Here is a 25978-nt window from a genome sequence, read left to right as displayed (position 1 = left end):
GTTAGAACAGAAACATTTACTGGTTTAATACTAAAGATAAAGATCAAACATTTTCTTGATATAATATTAAAAAGGCACAAGGAAACATTTTCTTGATATAATATTGTTTGACTGACTAGTAACTAGGATTAGGAAGACACAAACGAAATCTTTAAGAAAATACCCTCAGCTCATGAGTGATGACCTCACACAACTAAACTGCTAAACACTTCAACAGCTAAACTTCAACAAATTAATCCCATAAAGAGGTAAACACACAACACAATCAATCCCATATTTGAACTACATCTTCAAGGGTAGGGAAGAACACCACTTCCACCACCAACACCGCCGCCAATGCCGCCACCAGCACCGCCTACTCCACCAAGAACCCCCAAGCCTCCGGTGCCGCCTCCTAAGCCTCCTAGACCACCCAAGCCTCCGGTGCCGCCTCCTAAGCCCCCTAGACCACCCAAGCCTCCGGTGCCGCCGCCTAAACCACCAAGACCACCCAAGCCGCCTGCACCACCCAAGTCACCGATTCCACCACTACCACCACCAAGCCCGGCAACTCCGCCTATCCCAGCGCCTCCACCAAGTCCGCCGCCAAGATCACCACCAACACCAGCCCCTGCTCCAGCAAATGGAAGCCCATTGCTGCCAATACCAGAGAAGCCACCAACGCCACCGAGGAAGTTCTTTTGGTCTTTGAAACCAGCGTCATTCGCTGTAGGCACGTTTCTAGCTGTAGTGTGAGCTACAACTAGAGCAAGAACCAGCACAATGCACCACCTTGCCATCTCTCTGTTTCTTCTCTCTCTGCTCTCTTTGTTTTTTCAGTACTTGTGGTCTCTTTAGGTCACTTGGTTTGTGGAGAAGGGTTTGAGGGTTTGCTTATAAAGGCAAAAACAGCGGTGAGGGGCAGTTGGGTGTAGTAAATAAGGTTAAATGCCGGCTTTGGTAGCTAGCTTTCTAAAGCTGTCTAATATTTCCCAGGCTCATCACTGTTTATGATTTACTTTAGCTAGAGCCTTCATTAGCTTAAGCCTAAAAGTGCTTTTTTTAAAAGTTCACAAGAAAATCAACAAACCACAATATATTTCGAACAAAAATCAGTTCCAATTGTTGCCAGCAAGACTAATGGCATGCATTGAAGGCTAGCTCTAGCTGTTTGAATTTTCATCAATACAGAGCAAACAGAGTAGCAGCTTCTACTCCAGCTTGTGACCGTGGATATATAATATTGCTTGTTCAGATTCAATCAGATGATGACACGTGTATATCTGATACAAAGACAGCTAGCTGACTGACAAGGGCCAAGTCTGGACTGACTGCTATAAATACATAAACAATTCATTGACCACCACATTCATCATATATATGGCTTGGGTTTGAAGTTAGAAGAATGCATTGCCAGAACTCAGAGTCAGAGTGCAGATTTTCTGTCAATTTTTACTTTATCTTCCTAACTGTTTTTGTATTCTTTGAATTTCAACCATTAACCATACATTCTAAACCAACCTCCACATTCTAAATTGGTTTTTTTTTTTCAAATCTTTTTTGCCAAATTAGGAGGGAGAGGGAGGAAAATTCACACACGGGTATCGTGGGGGCTTGAACCTAAGACTACTTGGGAGTACAGAAAAGGCATGAGCCAATCCAACTCATACCCTATTGATATTTTAATTTGGTATTTAGGCAAGTTTGGATATTGTCTATGGACTTTTAAAACCTTACCATATAATATAGGAAAAGAAACGCTCCAAAAGCAACAAAATCTGATATCAATGTAGGAAAGTCTCTATATATCGCCTTTTAGACTGTCGCTTGTATAAATAAAAACATACAAATTATTTCATTTTTCATCAACAAAGGAATTAGAGATGGCCGCTGGCAAGCTTTCTCCTGCGGTTCAGAACTTGGTTGGCTTTCTCTGCATCGCTTTGCTTTTGGCTTCAGGTAATTAGGCTCCTCAAATCTCTTATGAACTACTTAATTAATAATAATCATGTATCTAATGCACACTAATTTTCTAGGCTACTTAAAATTAATGCTGTAATTTTTGACTTAATTTTGAATGGATTAATAGTGGCAGGGCCAGCAGGGGCAATAAGAGCGCCAGTTGTTTGCCTGGGACCATGTTCAGACTTCAAAGACTGCAATGGGGCTTGCATAGCCAAGCAGCATCCCAAGGGGGGCGCCTGTATGGGATTTGGGACTGAACCTCCGACTTGCTGCTGTAATATTAATGTTTAGGTTTTAATTTACAAATAAATTATTGGGTTCATCAAATTTACCCAATTGCATGCAGCTCTGTAAGTTGTGACCTTCAAAATTTTGAACTAATAAACTTTGGGAACCTTTCTACAACTGGACTAGTACCATGTCCACTATTCTAGAAGGTTTCTTTTAATTTGCTGCTTTTTTATTTATTTACAAGACATTTGATATTTGAGGGATTTCTCGATTGAAGGATACATTATATATGGGGAGCTTTGATTCAGTTTAAATCGCATGGAAAATTTTATTTGCAAACCAGAACCAACAAAAGTCATCACATAATTATATAGTATCTCAGAGTAGGAAATTAATTGTTAGACAGAAATTAAAAAAAGAAAAGTACTACCAAATGGTTAAACACTGCATAATTTGTTTGGCTAAACACTAATTAAGTTGTAAGAAAACCACTGCCAAGTCTTGATCATCCAAAAGAGGCAGCTCTCTGCATAATTTCCTCATTCTGGATGATTGTTCTGTCCAGCCCCTTTTGTGATCCAGAAGAAATCACCACATCAAGCTTTTCAGGATCAGATAACAGTGCAGTGCCCTTCAAGAAATAAACTATGATTAAGCAACCAGTCATTGAAAAAGAAAATAATGTCATATGATGTAGAGAGAGTAGAAATATAAACCTTGATCAAGCCTGAGAAATCCTTTGAGCAGCTCTCAGGAGGAGCAGCAACAACTTTGGTGCAGACTTTTCCAACCCCACCTTTTTGTGATTCAAATCCAATCACCATATCAAACTTTCCAGGACCAGATGAAGATGCAATGTCCTTTTAGAAATAAATGATAAAGGAACTAGTCAATACAAAATAAATAAAAGGATGCAATTTGAAGAAGCTAGCAGAGAATTAATATATAGAAACCTTGGTCGAGCCTGAGAAATTTTTTGAACACCACTCAGGAGCAGTAGCAGCAGCCGCCACAGCCCCATGCGCACTGGTGCAGGCCTTTTCACCCCTGCCTTTCTGCACCAGCATTGGGGAATACTTCATTAATTCCTATTCAGAATCATCTTCAGCTTCTCCAACATCGTAAACTTCCGCATCTTCCTCAACTTCATCATCAGCAAACTCATCGAATGACCTCATATCGAGCTGGTACCGCAGAATTCCTCCAATCCCCCCAAAACCTCGACAGAACTGTGACCCCTCTTGTGATTTGTTGGTGACAAACTCAAGAGTACAACCAAAGCTCTTGTACTCATCAGCAAGCCACTCTAGCAGTGACATCTTCTCCTGAATCTCTAGTTTGTCGGAGGTGACAGGATCTCGAAAGTTGCTTTCATTGTTTTCCTCCTCCTCGTTCAACTGTTTAACAAAAATCTCATCAGTCTTGGAGTTCTTTAACACATACCTATTGATCTCCAGATTTTCATACACAATGAGTATCTTAATAGCACCCATCTCCAAAGCTTTTGTCACCTACACCAACAACATACTTTCCTGTATCCTGGTTAACTTCCTCAAAGTATTTGCCTAACAAGTGCTGCTCCTGTATAAATTTCACATTGAACAGAATCTCTTGAGACATCTTAATAGCCTGATTAAAACCTTCCTCCCCTCCATAAGAAATATCCACAACTTTCAGTATTTTGGCCTGCAGATGAGGATCAAACCTACCTGACTCACTAAGCTTAGTTTTGAAATCAGCTGATCCTGCCAGTATTAATCCTTTAACATTGGGCTGGTTGGTGGCTGGATCAATAAAAAGGTTTGTGGCAAGCTCTGCTGTCTTGGTAACATGGTTGTCGCGGGCCTCTTGTCCAATACGAGCTTAGGTTTTGAACTTTTGATCGAGAAAAAGACAGGATAAGGCGTGTACTTGTATGAAACAAATATGGCAATGTGGGTAATTTCGAAAAAAGCAGCCTACTTCTACTTTACCAAACACCTAATGTGTAAATTTTTTAAAAATAAGCTGCTTCTAAAAGAAGCACCGCACTCCCAAACGCGGGCTAAGAAGAGGGAAGGAGTAACTCTAACTCACCCGATGGATGCTCTGCTCCAGTACCACGCAAAGCTAAGAGAAGTCAAAGAAAACGAAGACCTAAGGCCTCTCTATCTTTATATCTCTTTATACAACATGCGTTTTGATCCCCGCGCGTTTAGGATTGTCTTTCTTGGGGTTCAAGTAATTCAAACGCGGGTTCAATTAGCGGTTGAGTTTCTCCCTGTTTTCTTGACTGGATCAGGACCCGATGGCCTCTTTGGGGCCTTAAAACACTTGAATTTGTTCCATCTTTTTAAAATAAAACTAAGTTCCATACAAATAAGCCCGATTGCCTTTTCGATACCAATGATAGTTTAAACTCTTGCATTGCACCTCTTTTTTTAATATAGAACAAGCGATCATATGTTTGATGTCAAAGCAAACTACACTTGAACTAAAACATCAGAAATGATAAGGGTCCCCATACCACAAGGATGTTTCAATTAAAGAAAGTGTGAACCGAGCAAGCCTATGCGAGAAGTTTGGAGAAAATAACAAGTCTCTCCTTATAGTTTTCTTCTCCTTTATTATTACTTTGTACTTGTTCATTTGAGTGCTAAGCATAATCAAAATTCCAACACACTCTGACAACGACTCCACCACCTCCTAATCCATTATATATACTTATGGAATGAGCCATTCCTAAAATGTTAATTTGTTTCCACCAATTAATCCTAAAAATGCGAATTTGTTCCCACCAAGTAATCCAAATTCCACAGCAACGTACCTTTTGTATGACTGAAAAATCAATTGCACGATAAAAATGCTGAGCAAGATAAACGACAAATCCTTACTATATATATACTAGCGTGAGCGTGTGCCAATTTGTTTTTTTTATAAATTTTTTTATTTTATGTTAGAATTAAAATAGATAATAGGTATTTTCTGATTCATTCTCTAGTTTTTTATGGAACACAATTACTCATCATCTTTATTTGTAATTTGCAAAAAGGAAAAACAACTACTTACTCATTATCTTTTTTAATTATCTTATGAGTCTTCTATTTGTAATTTGCAAGAATTGAAGATAGAAGCAGAAAACTTAAGAGGTATGAATTTTGTAGGGGGATTGGGAGTCTGGGTAATTGGTTGGGTTATGTCGAGAGTGAAGTTGCATATAGATTGTCTAACTTGTTAGATAAATGTTTTCCTAAGTTCTTAGAAGTCATTTGACAAAGGGATAAATTTGTCTTTAAAATTTTGAAGATAAGGTAAATGAGAAAATACGACAGAGAGATGTAAATAGCAGCACTCAAAAGTTATTGTCAATTGCCCTCAATTATGTCCATTACCACACATCATACTCATCACTGTTCATTTATTAATTTGGAAATACCCAAACTAAAAAAAAGTAGAGCTCTTTGTGATGAGCTATTGTTAAATGTCCTCAATTATCTCTATTACCACGCATCATCCTTATCACCGTTCATTATGCCTTATTTGTTCTATTAACTTTTTGTGGCAGTTTTCTCCATTGATTATATAGAGAGACAAGGGCCTTGGCAGTAAAGAAACTAGGACATGTTCACATTACACAGACTAGACTGCCAGAGAGATCATCCCATGGAAGGAATCCATTATGCAATTTGTTCCCACCAAGTCATCCAAATTCCACAGCCACTTATCTTTTGTATGACTCACAAATCAATTGCACGATATATAAATTTTAAGAGCATGCAAGTTATCATCAACCCAAAAAGAAGAGAGAAAAAGTCATTTCATGAACAAATAAAAGAATCAGAGAGATGGCTGCTGGTGGTAAGGTCTCTCCGTTTGTAGGGTTTCTCTGCATTGCTTTGCTTTTGGCTTCAGGTAATTAGACCTTCAACCTCTCATCAATTTAGCCGCTTAAAATTAATGTCGTAATTATGAATTTAAATTTGAATGGATTAATAGTGGCAGGGCCAGCAGGGGCGCTAAGAATAACAGAAATTTGCCAGGGTCCATGTTCTGATTTCCCAGACTGCCGTGGGACTTGCATATCCAAAAAATTTCCCAAGGGGGGCCTGTGTATGGGATATGGGACTCAACCTCCGGCTTGCTGCTGTTTTGTATAGGTCTAATTAATTAGGTTGCCCCTCAGTTATCTTCATTACCACTCATCATTCTCATCACCGATCCTTATGCTTTATTTGTTATATTAACTTTTGTAGTGTTACATGTCTTCAATTATCTCCATCACCACTCATCATACTCGTAACTGTTCATTATGCCATATTTGTTCTATTGACGGGTACACAATTTAATTAGTTGCACAAATTATATAACCAAATTAAAGATAACATTAAAATTTGAAAGCTCACACATATGTTCTCTCAGTCAGCCTGAGAAGAATGAACCATCATTGGTTATACAAGTTATGCATTTCAGCTGGCAGCAGCTGGGTGCTTGTGAAACGTACGTATGTGTGATTCTTTGAGGGGCATGAAAGTCTTTGCAATTGAATCTTTGACCAATAAGAGTTGATTTCATAGACGGGGACGCAATGTTTGACATCACAGTTGCAGAGGATAACATTCGTCTCATGTAGGTTTCAGATATAAAATAATAGCTTGGTTTTCGTAGTCAGCGGCGGTGGTGACAAATTTAAAAAGGACCAGATATAAAATGAATGGATGACAAGATTATAAGGAAGAAGGAAATTACAAAAATGATACTATTTTATTTTAATTTGGATTCACGATTTTTTTGGGGTTTTTTTAATATAGTTTTATGTATGGTTTTCAGTGTTGCTTGTTTGAAGTTACATTGTTCAATACAGCAACCTCATTCCTATATTATCTCAGACATATGGTGTAGCATTCATATTCGATTAACTTGTGTATTTGCATTGGACATGGAGGATTCATATTTCATTGTTGTAAAAGTAATGAAAGATGAAGTTTTATGGGTTTTATAACAATCAATGTGTTATAAAAGTAAGAGATGATTGTCATATGTCATTGTTGTAAAAGTAAGAGATAAAAGGTAAATTTTACGAAATTTGATCACAACTAATGTTTCATTGTGGTTTGGTTTCTTCAAAGTATGAATGTCATTTGTTTTTGTCGTAAAGGTAAAAGATGAAGGATAAAATATTATGGCTTTTGATCATAACTAATGTGTCATTAAGGTTTGGTTTCTTCGTGGGATAAATGTCACGTGTCATTGTCGTAAAAGTAAAAGATGAAAGATAAAAGTTTACGGATTTTAATCGTAATTATTGTTATATTGAGATTTGATAATCTCGCGATATGGGAGTCATCAGGCATTGTTGTAAAAGTAAAATATGAAAGATAAATTTATGAATTTTAATCATATTTAATGTGTCATTGAGAATGAATTTCCTCGAAGCATGAGTGTCTTCATAAATTTCAAATTTATTAAACGATACTAGTACCAACTGAGTTTTAAATTTTCCACATTAACCTTTAAAAGAAATTAAAAAGAAAAAAAGGTTCAAAGGTTGGATAACATCACCCATATCCACATGGGAGCTCACAAGCAAAAAGTCGTAATAGAACAAATCCAAAGCGACTGTGATGTACGGAAGTAGAGAAAGCCTATTAAAGCAGTGACAAATGGCATGAACTCTCCCATCCCAAAAGCCAATAGGAAGCAACCATCTACTAAAACTGAAACGGGTCTCATGACCACTAGGACTTATTACAAATACGTGGTGGTGCTCGATTGGTCTGTCATGAATGGTTGAGCTGTTTAGGTGTGAATGTAAACTGGTGTTAGAGAACGACGTCAGATATTGGAAACGACCAAGTGAGTTGAAACGGACCAGCTTGATTGGCAGATGCAGAAGGAGAGAGAAAGAGAAACAAGGGTTACGCCCGCCGCTTCACCCACGAATCCAGACAAACCTTGTTATGTCAATTATCAACCCCCTTTTTTTCCTTTTTATTTTTATTTATTATTTATTTATTGTTTAAATTTCTTGGACTCAAAGTCAATTATCAAATCGAAAATAACAAATTACAAACCAGTCAGTTCATTTTCTCTGTCTACATTTTATAGAGAAAACATAAAGAAATAGGGAGAATAAAATATTAAAGAGAGATTTAACCATTTCATAATTTTCACTAAAATGAACTTATTACATGCTTATGCAATTTATCACTTTGGTTATATGCAAGTGTGAGTTAGATTCGTTGATAAGAACAATGAGCTCGTCTTTTTACACTGAAGTTTGAGTCTCAAACGAACGACCATAATTACAGACGGTTTATGTAAAATGTGGGTTAATGATGATGTTGTGAATAAAATTGGTTAAGCCTGAGGCATCGCATGGCGGCACTATTCAGGTGGGAACAATGGCGGGTGGCACAAAATCCGGAGTGATTCTTTTTTATTCTTTTTCTTCCTCTCCCTCTCTCTGTCTTTCTTACTATGTGTTTGGATTGTGGGTTGAGATTCAAATTAAAATCACACTACTCTCAGACAAAAAAACATGAACCAAAAAATCAACTGACTTAAAATAGGTTTTTTTATTATAAAAAACTTGTTATTTTGATATTATTATTATTATTATTATTATTTGTCTGGTTATCTTGGATGGTGTTGTTGATAGAGCAGAGAGTATCAGATGCTTTATGTTGCTTCTGTCTGAGGGCGGGTCCTTTTACTCTTTTGCTTCCTTAATTCAATACAGTCTCTCTCTCCCAATCGCTTTGCACTTATACGCGTACATATGTTGTAGCATTCATATTCCATCAAGAATTTTATCAAAATTAAGGTGTTTAAAGATTTTATCATAAGTAATGTACCATTGAGTTTTACTCTCCTCACAATACGAGGGTCATTTGTAATGGAAATACTTTTGCTTACTATTTTAACTCAAAATATTATTCTCAATACTTGATATGTATTTATGGGTATAACCATAATTAACTATTTGCTTTGTATTTGTGGAACTATGAATATACTAATGGACGTGTGTTGAGAAGGATGATGAAGATACACTTGGGGTTAAAATGGTAAGCAAAAATGCACTCATTTGTGATTGTCGTAAAAGAAAGATGAAATATATTATCTGTGGGTTCATCATATTTGATGTTTGACTGAGTAATCATATCCTCACGATTTAATTGGCATTTGTCATCGGTTTGAAAGCAAAATATGAAAGATAGAACTTCACGAGTTTTGATCATAATTAAAGTGTATTTAGGTTTTGTTTCCTTGCGTCATGAGTGTCATTTGTCTTTGTCGTAAAAATAAAAGATGAAATATATATAAAAAAATTACGATTTGTTCCCCAATTAATGTGTCATTGAGGTTGGTTTCCTCGCAACGTAAGTGTCTTATGTCGTAAAAGATGAAAAATAAAATTTTATGAGTTTTTATCACAATTAATGTGTTGAGGTTTAGTTTCTTTATGGCATAAGTATCATATGTCATTGTCGTAATGAAAGATAAAAGTTTATGAATTTTGATCATAATTAATTTGCCATTGAGATTTGGTTTCCTCGCTACATGAGTGCAACCTATTATTGTCATAAAAGTAAAAAATGAAAGATACAATTTTACGGATTTTTTTCGTAATTAATTTACCATTAAGATTTGATTTTTCTCGTGATTATATGTCACCTATCATAAAGGTAAAAGATGAAAAATAAAATTTACCGTTTTTTATCATACTTAATGTGTCATTTAAACATAAGTATCATTTTCAATTATCTTTCTTTTTAGTGAAAATTATGTTTTGTTTGGTTGCCAAAAGCATCATTTGTAATTATTATAAGAGTAAAAGATGAAATATATTATCTATTCATTGAATTACAGCATCATCGCGACATGATTATCATTTGTCATTTAAGCGTGTGAACAATTAAAAGAGGAACATATCTTAAATTTATTAGGGTTATTAAACCATCGTGTTAATTGAGTCTTAAATTTTTAGGATAAACTGCTTTTTTAATATGAAAAAAAGAAGAAAAAAAGCTCAAATGTGGGGCAACTTCACCGAAATCCACATGAGTGCCCACAAACAAAAAGTCGTAATAGAGCAAAGCCAAAGCGACTGTGATGTACGGAAACAAGAAGCCCATTAAAGTTGTGACGAATGTCATCAACTCTCTCATCCTAAAAACTAATAAGAAGCAGCCATATACGAAAACTAAAACAGGTCATGTGACCGCTACGGTTTATTAGGAATGCGTGGTGATACTCGATTGGTCTGTCATGATTGCTTGGGTTGTTTAGGTGTGAATCTAACTGGAGCCAGAGAATGACGTTAGAAATAGGTTAAAGACATGGTGAGTTGAAAGAACGAGCGTGATTATTGGCAGTGCAGAAGGGGGGAGAGGGAAAAAAAAAGAAAAGGGATACGTCAGAAGTGCATGGACACGTAGTAGCAAATGGTAATCCCTGCCGCTTCACTCACGAATCAAGACAAACCTTGTTATGTCAATTATCAACTTCTTCTTTTTTTATGTTGTTTAAATTTCTTAAACTCAACATCAATTATCATTCTAACTCTAACCAATAGAAATTACAAAATCGAAAACAAACCCATTGGGTCCATTCTCTCTCTCTCTCTCTCTACAGTTTATGGAGGAAACATAGAGAAAAAAATATCAAAGAATTTTGACCATTCCATTCTCCCTAAAATGAATTTATTACGTGCTTTATGCAACTGTTTTGATCACTTTGGTTATATGAAGACGTCAGTCTCTCTCTTCCCTCTCAACCCCCCTCTTTTTCTATATCCTTTTTTTTTGTTTTCCTTTTCTTTCCTTCCCTTTCTTTTCCTGTGGATCTCGGTTTTGTTTTTGTTGTTTCTGGCTGCAGGTTTGATTGTAGGTTTTTTTGGTTTGAGTGTTTTTTACTTGGCTATAATAAGAGTTATCGGTAGTGTTATATATCCTGGCAGAGGTGGTGGCGTCGATGTTGGTAGAGGTAGTAACGGTTGCTATGTTGATTTGTATGTGATGTGGAATTAGACACCTCGAAACACCATTGTTGCCATGATTTAGTTGCCACTTTTGGCCCACATATACATGGTTTTTGCTCCAATTCAATGAAAGTTACCTATTTGTGTGGGTTGGGGTTTAGCCGGTGCGACACTAAGGTTAGCCGGTATGGCATTATGGATTTCTTCAGTTCCGAAGAGGATGTGGAGCGATGTTTCTGTTTGTTTTAAGTATTATGAGTTTGCTATAATTTTTATTTTAATTCTCAGGAACTCTATAGGAGTTTGCTATGTTTTGTATTCTAGTTTTCGACTGCAATCCACATCTGTCGTTTTTGCCGTTGCACGATGAAGATGTATTATTAGTCTGAGTACGAGTCCTTCAAGATGCTGAATAAGAGGTTTGAGTATTAGATCAACAAAAAAAAAAAAGTTCGAATCCTCTCACCATAAATTAGATCAATTTATGGTATGTTTACTAATCAATAATGAGAATCAAAATAAGTAGTTGAATTCATATTACTAATTATTCATGTGTTTACTACACATAAAAGAATGAATAAGCAAGCGCAGCCCACATAAAACAAATTTAGAAGTAATTGAACTCTTGAGTGGGATGTGGTATTCTAATTTATGGAGAACTAGTCCGGAATCCATCTTTTTTACTCATTATATCCTCACAAAAATTTTAAAATTCCAAATTTGCCATTCACTTTTACCTAATAATTTATTTAGAATAAGTGTATTTTGGCAATAAAACTACTTTCATTTCCAATTCATGATAATTTAATAAACAACTTTAATGAGAATTCGGATTCCAACTCCTCAGTTCAATTCATCCTAACCCGATTACGGATTAGTAAATGTGCTATTAGGGTAATTTGGACTATCGCTTGGATTGATTAATTTTTTTTCTTTTTTTAATTAGCAAAAGTATGTTGAAGAAAACCCTAATTAGAGGCTGTTAATGTGAAATGTGGGTTAATGATGAAGTTGTAAATAGTAAGGGTAAAGGCTGAGGCACCGCATGGTGGTACCATTCAGGTGGGAACGTATGGCGGGTGGCACAAAATCCGGAGTGAGGGCTAAGAAAGTAGCGGCACGCGGTTTTGTTTTCTTGTTTCTTTTAATCCGTCTCCTTTATTGCACTCTCTCTAAAACTGCCTCTCCATCTCTTTGGATTCTTTTCTCTTCCTATCTCTCTCTTACTTAATGAGGGATGAGATTCGGATTAAAACCCCACTACTCTCAGAAAAATAAAATAAAACCCGAGGAAAAAACCATTTGAACTTATCTATAAAAAATAAAAAAAACCCAAAAAAAATAAAAAGAGAGAAAAAGAAATAAACAGAAGTGGGTGCAAATACAATGAAACCTCCCAGAACAAACCAGAACACACATGGGGGCTGTTGAGCTTTTTCCCTCCATTTAAGCGTGCGTGCTCTCATTCTTGGAGAGGCTCCTGCTCTGTTTGTCTTGCCCTCGCCGGACTTTTGCAGAAAGAGTCGGTGGTTTTGGTAATCTCCTCTCTGGTTTTCTGTTAATCTCGGTCTTAGCGCAGAGATTTAGTGTTTGGAGAGGTCGATGTTCTGAGATAATGACCCAGTTAAATATCAACAGATTCATGGGTTAGAGAGCAGTGACGTCGCCTTCTGTGGTGGTGAGATGACTTAAAATAGGTTTTTTTTATTTTATATAATAATAAAATTGTTGTTTTGATATTATTATTATTTGTGTGGTTATCTTTGATGGTGTTGTTGATAGCGCAGAGAGTATCAGATGCTTTATGTTGCTTCTTTATGTTGCTTCTGTGTGAGGGTTTGATACCAAAAGCGGGCCCTTTCACTCTTTTGCTTCCATAATCCAATACAATCTTCTTTCTCTCTATCTCTTTGCACTTATCCGTACACAGAAGCAGAAAATAACTTAAACCCTTCTCTCTCTCTCCACTATCTCTTTCACAAAAATATCTGATACCAACAGAAAGGGAAAAAAAGATCAGTTATTTGAGTAAAAAAAATGAAGGGGAAGCAAGTTCAAGTTCATCATCATCAAGATCTGCATGCAGGAGATCTTCATCATCACCACATGAAAGATGCAAATATTCCAATCTCAGATGGGTTTGGTGGTGGTGGTGCCATGGAGGAACTGGAAGATCAGGAGGATAATTTGGGTGTGGACCCAAGTGAGATGTGGCTTGATGACAATGACCAAGAAACTGCTCTCCTTGCTGATGTCAATGACCCTTCCATTTTCTACAATGACCACTTCCCTCCTCTCCCTGACTTCCCATGCATGTCATCTTCTTCCTCCTCATCTTCAACCCCTGCACCGGTCAAGTCGGCCACTTCATCGTCCACCTCGTCTTCGGTCTCCTCGTCCTCCTCCGCGGCCTCCTGGGCCATCTTGAGATCGGACGCGGAGGAAGATGGGGAGAGAAGGCACCACCATAACAGTTACAACCACCTCCACCAGTACTCACAGGGTGATGATCAGGCGGTTGATGCGCATGCCTTGTCCTCCACCGCCTCGATGGAGATCTCTCAGCCGTCGGATCTCAGCAGGGAAGGCGGAGCCATGGATTGCATGGGTGCGATGGAGACTTTTGGGTACATGGATCTGTTCGAGTCCAATGAGTTTTTTGACCCCTCCTCCATTTTCCAAAGTGACAGCCTTTTAATGGAGCAGTTTCAACAAGATGACGACCACCAGCAATTACTAGCGCCCCACCAATTACAAGACCCTAATGAAGCCACTGCAATTATTCCTCAACAACAACAAGAACAGGAAGTTGCAGTTCGTGATGAGGAGAATAACAAGGAGGATGATCAGAATGAGAACAAGGAGCCGGACGACATGGCCATGGTGTTCTTGGAGTGGCTGAGGTCAAACAGAGAGACGGTCTCCGCTGAAGACTTGAGAAGTGTGAAGATCAAGAAGTCGACAATCGAGTGCGCGGCCAGGCGGTTGGGGGGAGGTAAAGAGGCCATGAAGCAGTTGCTTAAACTTGTGCTTGAGTGGGTTCAGACCAACCATCTCCAAAAGAGGCGCAGTAATAGTCTTACCACCAAAGACGCCGATATTGTTGCCCAAGACCCTTTTCAAAACCCTAACCCTAACACAAGCCCTAGAGTTCTTGAATCAAACCCTTCTTGTAGTTTCACCCAAACTCCTTGGATGGCACCGCCGCCACATGCAGCCTATGATCAGGCCGGGGGAATCCTTGTCCCCACTCCGCCTCCGGCAGCTTACCCTTCCATGATGGGGTACATAGCGCCTGACCAGTATGTTAACGGGCCAGGTCCATACCAACCATCACCGGAATATCATCACATGATTGACTCTGGGCAACCTACCTGGCCGTCGTCTCCGTTCGGCATGGGAACGGCCCATTACGGGTCGTTCCCGGACAATAACATTCACCTAGCCCCTCCTCCACAGCATCATCCCCAGGCTTTTGCCGGGTATGGAAGTCAATACCAGCCTTACCAATATTTTCCATTGAATGGTGAGCATCAATTGATGAGGTTAGGGTCTTCAGCTACGAAAGAGGCGAGGAAGAAGAGGATGGCGAGGCAGAGACGGCTTGTGTCACACCATAGGCATGGACATCAGCAGCAGCAGCACCTTAATGCTCAAATGCCGGATCATCTCCTTCATCAGCAGCACACAAGGCTTGTTGGGAACGCAGCCGATCTGAATTGCACTAATACTGTGCCACTACAAGCCAATCCGGGCAACTGGTTTTACTGGCCCACTGCTACTGCGGCCCCGTCCCAATCCCCGGCCATGATGCCTAGCATTACACAAGAGGCTGCACCGCCTCCTCCCTTGCAGCAGATGGATCGGCCGGCTAGTACTCAAGCACAGAATTACAATCAGGGGCGTAGTAGTGCTGCACAGGAAAGGCAGGAGAGGCGCCAGGTGGGTTGTGTAATTTGGTGCAGTTATGCTCAACATTCTTAATTGGTACAATATTAATTGATTGGGGATGATATAGAAAACAATTTTGATCAACTAATTAATACTTGCTTGCCATTGTTTTTTTTTTTCTTTTTTAGGGATGGAAATCTGAGAAGAATTTGAAGTTTCTTCTGCAGAAGGTGTTGAAGCAGAGCGATGTGGGTAGTCTTGGAAGGATTGTGTTACCAAAAGTGCGTCATTAATTTCCTTAATCATCATTTGAACTGACTCTTCACTTACTTAATTGAAATTGGTTATACTCATTTTGTTAATTGCAATTGTTGGTGGTGTTGTTAATTAATGATTAATTAGAAGGAAGCAGAAACCCATCTTCCAGAACTGGAGGCAAGAGATGGGATTTCCATCCCAATGGAAGACATTGGGACTTCTCACGTGTGGAACATGCGCTACAGGTATTCTACAAATATTGAGTCTATTAATGTTCATGCCATGTTCATTTTTCAATACAAATTTTTTGTTTATCAATGTTAATTAATTGTTTTCGATACGGTCGTCCGAGAAATTGTAAGTAATTATTTTGCTCCTCTTTTTCTATCTATATGTGGAGTTTCAGGTACTGGCCCAACAATAAAAGCAGGATGTATCTCCTAGAAAACACAGGTGCACATAGCGCAATTTTCTTGCTCTTAATTTGTCATGAATTGTTGTTTTGTTTTCTGAACTTGTCATGGATTTATTATTATGTGGTTGAAGGAGATTTTGTGAGAGCCAATGGACTCCAAGAAGGGGACTTCATAGTCATCTACTCAGACGTGAAATGTAACAAATATGTATGTTTATTAGTATTATCCTAATCAAACACTAATCTACGAATTAGTTAGTGACTAATTTTTCGTATAATGTTAATTTTTTATGTGTATTTATACATTAATATACAGATGATACGAGGAGTGAAGGTACGGCACGCCGGGGCAAAATCAGAGGGCAACAAAAGGCCGGGAAAGTCGCAAAGGAACCAGCATGCAAGCACTCCAGCTGGCACTAATGGTTCGTCACCTTCCTCAGCCTCAGCCTCAGCCACACACAAGAAACAGTAAAGTGAGAGACAAGCAAAGCAAGCAAACGAAATCGAAACAGAAGGCCACATCTTCCTACTTTGTTTTTCTCTCTCTTCCATGCTCGAAAATGGATGGGCAGATGGACGGTAAAGAATAGCCTGGGGGATTGTTGAAGCTCCTCCTCATCGTTAATTGGTCGATTTTCTCTCCAGTCAAAGTCAATGTAGATTACTGTCTCCAAAAGCGATCACACTGCGTTTTGAAAATATTCAAGCTTTTTTGCGCAGGTTGGTTCAGTCGGTATGGCAGGGCTTTTGGTTTTAGAGATGAAAAAAAAAAACCATCTGACGTATAGAGGGTTCAAAATAGTGTATGATTATATATATATATATATATGTGTGTGTGTGTGTTTTGGGGTTGCAGTGTCAAAATGTGACCCCAATTAAGTGTTAATTAGTGGGTGTTGTGTTTTGTTAATTATTGATGTTGTATTTTGTAGAACTTAATTCGTAAATCATGTATATGAGAAGGGATGTATAATGCTCGCTCATTCATTATGTATATGTATGTATGTACTAAAAAAATTTCAAAATCATGTTTGCATTGCTGCATGTGGTTAAATTAATTATAAATTGATGGCCTGATATTTGATCATATTGAAATGTTTGTGTTACATGCAATTATTGTATAATATTTGCCATTTCTTAAAGTTTTCGAAAGGTCTTTAGAATATGTAATGGGAAAATTTTCCATCTTTTCTTTAAAATTTAAAACCATTTAATTGACTTTAGTGGGGTATAGCTGAAGTCGTCGAGCTCTTTCACTTCCACTTTCTGGACACTCAATGCATATTTGTGTAAATTTCCCTTCCCAATTGCTTGTAAACCATTTAATTGACCATCTTGTAACTTTTTCTTGGTAAAAAGTTCCCTTTTTTTCTTCTTCTGGAAATTTAGAAAGTTCTACAATGTATGGTCTGCTTTCAGCAGTAGCTCAACTAATTACATTCTCTCAGTCGTTTTATGGTGAGAGATGGATCTTTATATTAGTTATAGGAATAATCTGAATAGTAATTTCACTTAAAATGATCTTATATAGTAACTTCATTTAAATTTAATGAAATGATCTTGTGACTAATATAAATGTTCACATGAGCGGTCATATATGTTGTTCTCACCATCGAATTTCGCTACATTCCCTATAGTCCAGTCCACACATATTTCTTGTTTGATATGGCCCATAATCCATATGACACTACGTGGCCAAACGACATACACTGGAATGTCGTTTGAAGTGGTCAAACTTCATAACCAGCAGTCAAACTAAGTCAAATGTCAACCAAGACAGGGATCACCTCTACATAAAAACCAAGAAGTGACTTTCGCTGCTTCTGATTATTAAAACTTCTCCTCAATTTTACACAAAGAAAAACCTGAGCCTAATTTGAAACAAAAACTCAAGCAGAAAACAAATTTCTAAGCTGAAGTCTGAAATAACTTCTTATTTGATCAGTTAACTGTTGTTTTTGACATTAGGGGGAGAAGTGTATATCAATGAGGATGCAGAGAAGCTTGTGCTGTGACTTGAAGGGTAAGAAGAATGCTGCACCACCATGGCTGATGAGGTTCCTACACTGCAACTGATATTTTCTCGCCCTTCATTTTCAGCAGAACCATTGAGAAGCATGTTAGCTTTCATGCACTCTTCTCTCTCCTGCCTTATTTCTTTGAGCATTGCTGCTACATCTTTCATGGTTGGCCTGTCATCTGGGGTTGAGTTTATGCAGAGCAAAGCCACACCTAGTGTCTGCAACATTTCTTCGATTTCGGATTCAGGCCGGGCCCGTAGGCTTGCATCCAGAACTTCAACTCCCCCTCTCCTCTGCCTTACCCAATCCACAATGTGCAGGCCATCTGGTATGGTTGGATCAATTGGTTGCTTCCCTGTTAGCACTTCTAGCACAACTACACCATAGCTGTACACATCACTTTTCTCTGTTATCTTCATCATGTATCCGTATTCTGTAAATCAAATCCAAGAAAATGTGGAGCACTGGAATGTCGTTTGAAGTGGTCAAACTTCATAACCAGCAGTCAAACTAAGTCAAATGTCAAGTTATTCATGATGCAGTTTATGGCCACTTTTTGTTTATATACATACTAATTGAAATTTATAACGTAGCCATAAGAATTTGTACTAACCAGGAGCAATATAGCCATAAGAACCAGCAACGGTGTTGGAGGATCGAGCGAAGTCTCCTTCATCGACAAGCTTGGCAAGCCCGAAATCAGCAATGCAGGGGTCAAAGTCTGGACCAATGAGGATGTTGTTGGCCTTGATGTCCCTGTGAACAATTGGAGGAACACAGTCATGGTGCAAATAAGCCAGGCCCTGTGCCGCTCCCAGTACTATCCTGTATCTCAGGTCCCATTCCAAGCAGTTACCACTTCTTTCATGAAGTAGGCCACCCAAGCTCCCATTTGGCATGTACTCATACATTAGCAACCTTGTGTTTCGATTCCAACAGCAACCCAAGAACCTAACAATGTTCTTGTGGCGAATTGAGCCAAGGGTCTTCACCTCAGCAGAAAAGGAATCACGAACTTCTGCATTGATCCCGAACCTGTCATTTTGACAATTGTATCGTGTAGCTATTGTTGTTGGCCATAGCTTCTTTACAGCAATGTCTTCGGTTTCCATTTCTGCCCGGTAAACAATTCCTGAACATCCCTTTCCTATCACATTGGTTTCCACCAGACATTTCAGGACTTGGTCAACCGTGAAATTTACCTTCTGGAATGGAGTAAACTGCCAAGGCCAAGAGTCTCCTCCCATCTCGGAATCATTGTCCTCTCCCATCATCTTTCGTGTTCGATACACTGCAACAGCCCCAAAAATTGTCAAGGCAACGGTCAAGGTTGTCAGCAAGCCAATGGCCAACTTAAGCCTCCATGACCTCCTGAAACCGCCACTTTTTGGCATGCTCATTGTTGTACCATTGCTGAGGAAGCAAAAGTCATGACCTCTAGAGCACAGTCCTTCGTTTCCTGCCAGGTCCGTTGCTGACAACTGCCGAAACAGCTTTTCATCAGGAAGATAGCCGGTGAAATTGTTGTATGAGATGTTCAAAGAAACAAGATTTTCGAGCCCGGATAGTGCCAACAAGTCACCTTCAAGCTTGTTGTGTGAGAGGTCTAGTATGGATAGCTTATTAAGAGCAGAAACCTGTGGTGGGATTATCCCAGACAAGGCATTGAAACTCAGGTTTAAAGCAATGTCAAGAGCTTCAATTTCAAACAGGTCCTCCGGGATTGTGCCAGTGAGCTTGTTGCTGCTAAGATCAAGTAGCTGAAGGCTAGAACAGCGACCAAGCGAAGAGGGGATTGGTCCCGAGAGTGAGTTCTTGCTGAGGATGAGCCTGTTAAGTGAAGCAAGCCTACCATAACTCTCAGGAATCTGACCCACAAATCGATTCACAGAGGCATCCAATACCTCAAGCCTAGTGAGAGAAGAAAAAAGGCTAGGCAAAGTACCTCCAAGGCTGTTGTTACTTAAGTTCAGCAGCTGTAATGCACTGCATTTTCCAATTTCATCTGGCACTAGACCAACAAGATTGTTTTCAGACAGGTCAAGGAAACTAAGATTGTCAAGGAGCCCAATTTCTTTTGGAATCTCTCCACTGATTCTATTGTTTACGAGGCGGAGCCGGATAAGAGAACTACAGTTTCCAATCACTGCAGGTATGGACCCCGAAATTTCATTCGAAATCAAGAGAAGCTTCGTTAAATTTTGCAGCTGAAACAGGCCAGGAGGTAAGCTACCAGTGAGGGCATTGTGTGAGAGATCAATAGCTTGGAGGCTCTTACAACCAGCCAATTCTGATGGAATGCTACCTTCAAGTTTGTTCTGCCAAGCGAAAAAGACTCTTAGCTCTGTCAACATTCCCAGCTCAGTTGGGATTAAGCCTGATATCTGATTAGTATCAAGCTGCAACTGCAAGAGTTTTGTAGCACTGGAAAGAACTGATGGGATTGAACCAGAAATGTTATTGTTACTAAGCATAAGATCTTCAAGATTTGAGAGGTTTCCAAAAGATTGGGGTATGCTTCCAGAGACAGAATTCAAAGAGAGATCTATAGTCTTCAAGCTTCTGCAGTTCCCAATTTCCTCAGGAATGTTGCCAACAAGATTGTTCTGCCACAGCAATATCTTCTCCAGCTTCTGAAGCTTACCCAACTCTGGTGGCAGTGAACCAGAGAGGTCATTCTCATACAAAAATAGATTGACAAGCTCAGAACAGTTGCCAATATCCGGTGGAATCTCACCGGATATCATGGTAGTATAAACCGAAAGCGTCTGAAGCATGCTTAGTTTACCCAATGATGCAGGGATGGAACCGGAAATTTTAGTATCAGCAAGACCAAGCACCTGCAAATTCTTGCAGTTTCCAAGCTCATCCGGGATTTTTCCTGAAATGTCTTTGTTGCCACCGGCACGAATAACTTCCACGTTTAATAGTTTGCCAAGCTCAGCAGGAACACTCCCACTGAGATAGTTATCAAATACAAGGAGATTCTTCAGGCTGATGCAACCACCGAGCTCTTTTGGTATCTGCCCAGTGAGCTGGTTAGAGTTCAAAATCAAGTCCTGAAGATTTTGGAGCTTTCCAATGCTTGAAGGAATAGAACCCACAAGACTGTTTGAGCTAACATCAATCACAGTAAGTGCATTACAATGACCAATATCAAGTGACACTGTTCCAGTGAGGTTGGCACCAGAAATGATGAGCCTTTGGAGGAAGGCAAGGGAGGAGAGATTTGAAGGGAAGGGAAGGGCTAGCTCAACAGACTGGATATTTATTTCAGTGACAAAATTTTGGGGAGAGCAAGTTATGTAGGACCAGCTGCAAGGGTTTTGGTCTGAAGGGTTCCAGTTGGAGAAATCTGATGAAGAAGAGGGTGAGGGGGAGGGAGAGCTTTGAAGCCATGAATGTAGAGTAAGAACCTCAACATTTGCAGCAGAAGCAGAACAAGTTAGAAGTGTGAGGAGGAAGAAGAGCAGGAGAGAATAGTGAGAGAGGAAGTGGTGGAGGTGGAGGTGAGTTGGGAAGAGTTTCCTCGGCATTTGGTGGTGGTTGTGGGAGATACAAGACTTCCTGATCAGCAGCATTGGCATTGCCAAACTGCCTCAAAACACTAACCACACTCTACTTGGTTTTGCATTGGGTCTCTCTCTCCCTCTCTTTTCTTGATTCTTTTCTTAAACTCTACTGGTTTTCTATAATTAATACATCCTTCGCAGTCAAGCAAGAAAAGGATAGAGAGATGAAGACAGAGAGGTTTTAAAAGAATAAAGAAAGCAGGCACACCAGCTCCACCACCTTCACCTCGGGGTTCTGTTTCTTTGCTACATATTTTTGAATTGAATAGGGCTGTTTGCTACACCATGTGTCTTGCATTGTTTTCCTCAATGGGTTCAGTGAAATGGGCTGTTTTTGGTTTTGATAAAAGAGCCCCTCTTATGAAGGCCATTTGCCACATTATCTTTGATTCTCTCTTTGCTTTTTTGACTACACAGAGAGAGAGAGAGAGAGAGAGAGAGAGAGAGAGAGAGAGAGAGAGAGCTACAGATTTGGTTTCAAAATTTTCATTATAGCTAGCTGTTGTTGGCTATAGAGTGAAGAGGAAGGTGGTGTAATTGAGTGTTAAAATAAGGAGAGGCATTTGTTAATTATGTCTGTCAACTATCTCTCTGGCCATGCCAAATTCTTCTCATTTGAGATTTTTCCCTTCCCGAAGACAAAAACAGGCAGCAATGGCAAGAATTACTATTATATGTAATATAACACAAAGGAATTCCATGTGACACAGTTAACAAGATAGGCATCAGTTACTCTTTCTAAGTTCTATGACAAATTCATCTCTGAATGCAAGGCATATCATTGCACTTCTTTTTTTCTTTTTCTTTTTTTCTTTCTTTTTTGTTTGTAGGCTTATTAATTTGTAATTTAGTACACCATTATCAAAATAAGAAAACCATAGAGTGGGAAACTATGTCGACTACTAAGGTCAGAAGCTCTTCATATGTTGATAAGCTAGAGATGCAGCCTTGTTGGTAACTTATAATAATATAAGAGCATCTATAATTATGCCCTTTATTTTTTAGTTAAATTTGAGCTAAAAACATATAAAAGTTATTTTAGGAGCTCTCTATAAAATTTAAACTTCAATTGTGTTCTCTAGTTTAGGGATTCATAAATGCTATAACTCTTTTTTCATTAGTCCATCTCTATTTTTTTTTTAAAAAAGTTAGCATTAAATAAAGGTTTGAAATACTCATTAAATAAAGCAGCATTAAATTATAGGAAGCCATTAGGAGTCCTTTCTCTCTCCTCATATTTAATAGCTTCTAGAGGTCTCCCCATTATAGGAGACGGATAGGGAGTATAGTTGGAGTTGTACTTTTATAATTCCTCTCTAAAATTTGTCGAATGAGGTGGTTTAAGGAGCCCATTTTGGATGCTCTAAAGTATTGTAATTTAGTCAAGCGTTAACTGGTTAGTGAGTCAATACATTTTAAAAGAATATAAAGTATTATTGCCTACAAAAGACAATACACTATCTCATCCAATTGACCTAATTCACATTATGATAGTTTAATTTTTTTTATAAATATATTAAATTTTGTTAAATGTTCTAACAAGTCAATTTAAAAATAAAATAAATACCACAACTTACTAATGTGGAAACAAGAAAGAAAAGTTATAATTATATATAGCACAGGCCAGAGAACAATGTTGGCCATGGGCCGAAGTTCTAAGGCATGGTTTTGGGAAACTCCCACTAAGGAATCTATCCACGTTTCAGTGTTGACAAAACCTTCGCAAACCTATGCAACAAGCTTCTTCTCATCAATGGATCAATTAGAACAATTGGCCAAGACAACGAGCTTGTTCCACTGTACCTGAGTTTGAGTCCCTCTCCTCGTACTAAACTTGTACAGACAAAAAATAAATCAATCTCCATAGCTTCAAATTATGATTTGGACTCCATGAAAATAGCCCAGGAGGCCCTTAAAACTCAAGCCCAATTACTAGACCATCAAAAACCAGAAGAACGAAAACTCGCGGTCCATAACTCTATGGGGCTCTTCGTATTTACAGTCGAGAGGATCCAAATTCAATTTGGGCTTAGCATTTAGCGATAGCTGCTTGTGAGGCTGGGAGAGAGAGAGAGAGTCTCTCTTGTTTTTTTCTGTGTAAAAGCTAAAATGGCGGTTCAAGCTCTCAATTAGTCTGCGTGAAGTAATCAAATTGGAGAAAGATATTGATGGCTGGCTCAGTTATGTTGCAGAGCCTCTGCTGCATAATTCCACACTCTCCAAGATGTTACAAGAATCAAACCCTAGCTTTCTCTCACTCTCAATTCTTCTCTTCTAATTCATTTTTAAGGTTAAAGAAGCAGTCTTTGGTCTCAGCTCTTCAAATTAATAAGAGGCAGAGGACTCGGAGGTATCGCTCTGTTCCTGTTGTGTTCGCTGCACAGTCCAATTTCTTAAAAGGTTAGCTAGCTGCACTTCCCTGCGTTTCTTCTTCTTCTTCTTCTTCTGTTTGGTATTTATGATCCCTGAACATTGTTGTTTAATGGGTTCGTCGAATTTGCTATTTTATGAATCGTGTTTTTATATTTTTGGTTTTTGGATTTGGATAAAAGGTATTTTTGCAACTGAATAGCATTGTATTGGTGAATATCTGTCGAAAGCATGCTAATTTCTGTTAGATTATGACAATTTTTAACGTTAAATTGTCGAGTGTTCGAAAAATCCGCCTAGGCGGGGCTAGGCGGCTAGGCGGGAGTTAGGCGGCCTGGGCGGGTCGGTTCCTTTTAAAAATATATTTTTTTTCCCCGAGTTTAACGCTGCCTCTCTCTCTCTCTCTCTCTCTCTCTCTCTCTCTCTCTCACGACAGACCACCACCACCAGGCCTCCACCCGGGACGACCACCACCAGGCCGCAATTAATACAAAATAATTACAAATTAAAAAAAAAAAAAACGCTTAGGCGCCCGCCTACCGCCTAGCGATTTTTAACATTGATTGTGGATTTCAATTCAGTGCTTTGGAACTCCGGTGATTAGTGGTTAGTAGAATGAAATTGTAAATGATTGGCCTCTAAAAATAAAAAGCTATTGTAAAGATTTCAATCAGGCATGAAAGGTAAAGGCGCTTTTGTAGAAGCAGTGAAGCTGTAACTAGAGAATGGAACCGTTTAGAAAAGCTTGAATCTTCTTACGTTAAAGAGTGATCACCCATTAATCGGATAGTTGAGAGAACTGACTAATCATCCATACCATTATCCATGGGAACTTACCATTTGGTGGGTGAAACCTAGCTGACGTGCTGCCATGTGCAGCAAGTGCGATTTTCTCAGGGCAATTTTTGTTATTTTAAATTTGTCTTTCTTATGCATGAGAAGTAGGTCAAGAAGTCCTTTCAAGTACGACCCTTTCATGCAGGCTAATTTTGAGTCAGAATTTTAGAGTGTTAGGACAAGATTTTAATTTTCTGGTTGAGATTTTGAGTTACATTATAATGTGGACGACATTGGTTGTTTACATCCAATTCACAGTGTTTCTATCTTTCTGCTTCACATGAATTACTTTTGCTGCTGCCCTGCTCATACAAAAGAGCAAACAGTTACCCTTGAGTTTTATGTTTACATTTGTGTTGACTACTGGTTTGAATTGTGTAAAATAGTTGTACAGACAGTTTGGAAGGTTGGGAGAGATGGAATTGAGGCAGGAACCAATCTTGTGCCGGTAAATTATGTTTAGTCTACCCTTTCAAACTTTTATCGATTGTGCAATTTCAAAGCAGGGTGTTTTTCTTGCTTTTAGTACAAATTGAAGATTTTTGATATTCTGTTTGTGTTTTGCATTTGGGTGCTAGGATTCTGTGCCAAGATCAATAGCAAGGGTTTCTGTGACAGTAGTTGCATTGGCTCTTTCACTCTTTGTACTCAAGTCTTTACTGTCTACAGTTTTCTTTGTGCTGGTATATTTCTATTTCTCTCCTCCTGCAAGAACAGTAGATTGATGATGTTATTTTGACTTCGCTTTTTCCAAAATGTATATGAAGTATGCATGTGCTACCATTTGTGTGTTTGTGTTCTAAAATCAACTCCTTTTTCTGCGTTATTTATTTCTATAAGGAAATGAGATGCAATGTAGACAAGTAAATTTCCTCGTCAGTAAGAGAGCATTATTCTTGTATAGACAGTCCTTATTTTTGAAGTAGATAAATATTATGTAATTCTAATGAACTAAGCATTGTATGATAACAGGCTACGATGGGACTTGTATACTTTACATTTATAGCTTTGAATAAGGATGAAGGACCAAAGGGGGGTGGAGGCACCACCTCTACACCAAAGGAGGAGGGGATGGAGGACAGTCTAGAAGAAGCCAGAAGAATCATGGAGAAGTATAAGTAACATCCTCACTGGTAGGGCTCATTCACTCATTTTCATATCATTTGTGGTGATGCTTAGAATTCTGATTAATGGAAGAAATATATCTGGTGTCTTGATGCTTAGAATCTTCAAATGAATGTCAATTCAGTTTTCAGTACCAATTTCTATGCTTTGCCGAATTAAGCTGTTAGGAAAGGTCTAGCTAACCTGACTCTGTGTGAGGCATCCATTTCAGAAAGTGGATCTTAAGTTACTTGTAATCTTGTAGTGCGCATGGAGAATTTACCCATTGCCTCATTTGTGGAAGAATATGATCTGCTTGCTTACTGACCCTTCTGTACATCCTTGGATTTAGCTTGCCTTGGTTCGACTATTT

The 25978-nt window shown here is 38.7% G+C and overlaps 4 protein-coding genes and 1 pseudogene across 7 annotated transcripts; 2 read left to right on the top strand and 3 right to left on the bottom strand.

The window, feature by feature from the left end:
• Positions 38–872, bottom strand: LOC109950562 (glycine-rich protein 23-like). Its single transcript, XM_020569733.1, has one exon. It carries the CDS (start codon positions 777–779, stop codon positions 291–293), a length of 489 nt encoding a protein of 162 aa, XP_020425322.1. The 5' UTR covers positions 780–872; the 3' UTR covers positions 38–290.
• LOC18767024 lies at positions 3264–5684 on the bottom strand (annotated as a pseudogene).
• LOC18767963 (B3 domain-containing transcription factor ABI3) lies at positions 11888–16769 on the top strand. Of its 4 annotated transcripts, none has more exons than XM_020569778.1 (7): positions 11888–12812; positions 13221–15076; positions 15214–15306; positions 15428–15528; positions 15690–15736; positions 15830–15906; positions 16015–16769. In XM_020569778.1, the coding sequence occupies exons 2-7, from the start codon at positions 13241–13243 to the stop codon at positions 16171–16173; spliced, it is 2313 nt and encodes a 770-aa protein (XP_020425367.1). In that variant the 5' UTR covers positions 11888–12812; positions 13221–13240; the 3' UTR covers positions 16174–16769. The 4 variants fall into 4 exon arrangements, with proteins under 4 accessions (XP_020425367.1, XP_020425366.1, XP_007200956.1 ...); XM_020569777.1 differs by having other exon boundaries at positions 15684–15736; XM_007200894.2 differs by having other exon boundaries at positions 12922–15076.
• Positions 17533–21426, bottom strand: LOC18768605 (LRR receptor-like serine/threonine-protein kinase RCH1). Its single transcript, XM_020570665.1, has 2 exons — positions 18336–21426; positions 17533–18155 (listed from the first exon to the last, which is right to left on the bottom strand). The coding sequence occupies exons 1-2, from the start codon at positions 21307–21309 to the stop codon at positions 17647–17649; spliced, it is 3483 nt and encodes a 1160-aa protein (XP_020426254.1). The 5' UTR covers positions 21310–21426; the 3' UTR covers positions 17533–17646.
• Positions 23393–25930, top strand: LOC18767227. Its single transcript, XM_007200537.2, has 4 exons — positions 23393–23694; positions 24888–24949; positions 25080–25184; positions 25474–25930. Exons 1-4 carry the CDS (start codon positions 23463–23465, stop codon positions 25621–25623), a joined length of 549 nt encoding a protein of 182 aa, XP_007200599.1. The 5' UTR covers positions 23393–23462; the 3' UTR covers positions 25624–25930.

The sequence above is a fragment of the Prunus persica genome, chromosome G8 (assembly GCF_000346465.2).
Source record: "Prunus persica cultivar Lovell chromosome G8, Prunus_persica_NCBIv2, whole genome shotgun sequence".
NCBI classification, from domain to species: Eukaryota; Viridiplantae; Streptophyta; class Magnoliopsida; order Rosales; family Rosaceae; genus Prunus; species Prunus persica.
Note: the sequence above shows the minus strand (reverse complement) of the source record. Positions and strands in the feature narration are given on the sequence as shown.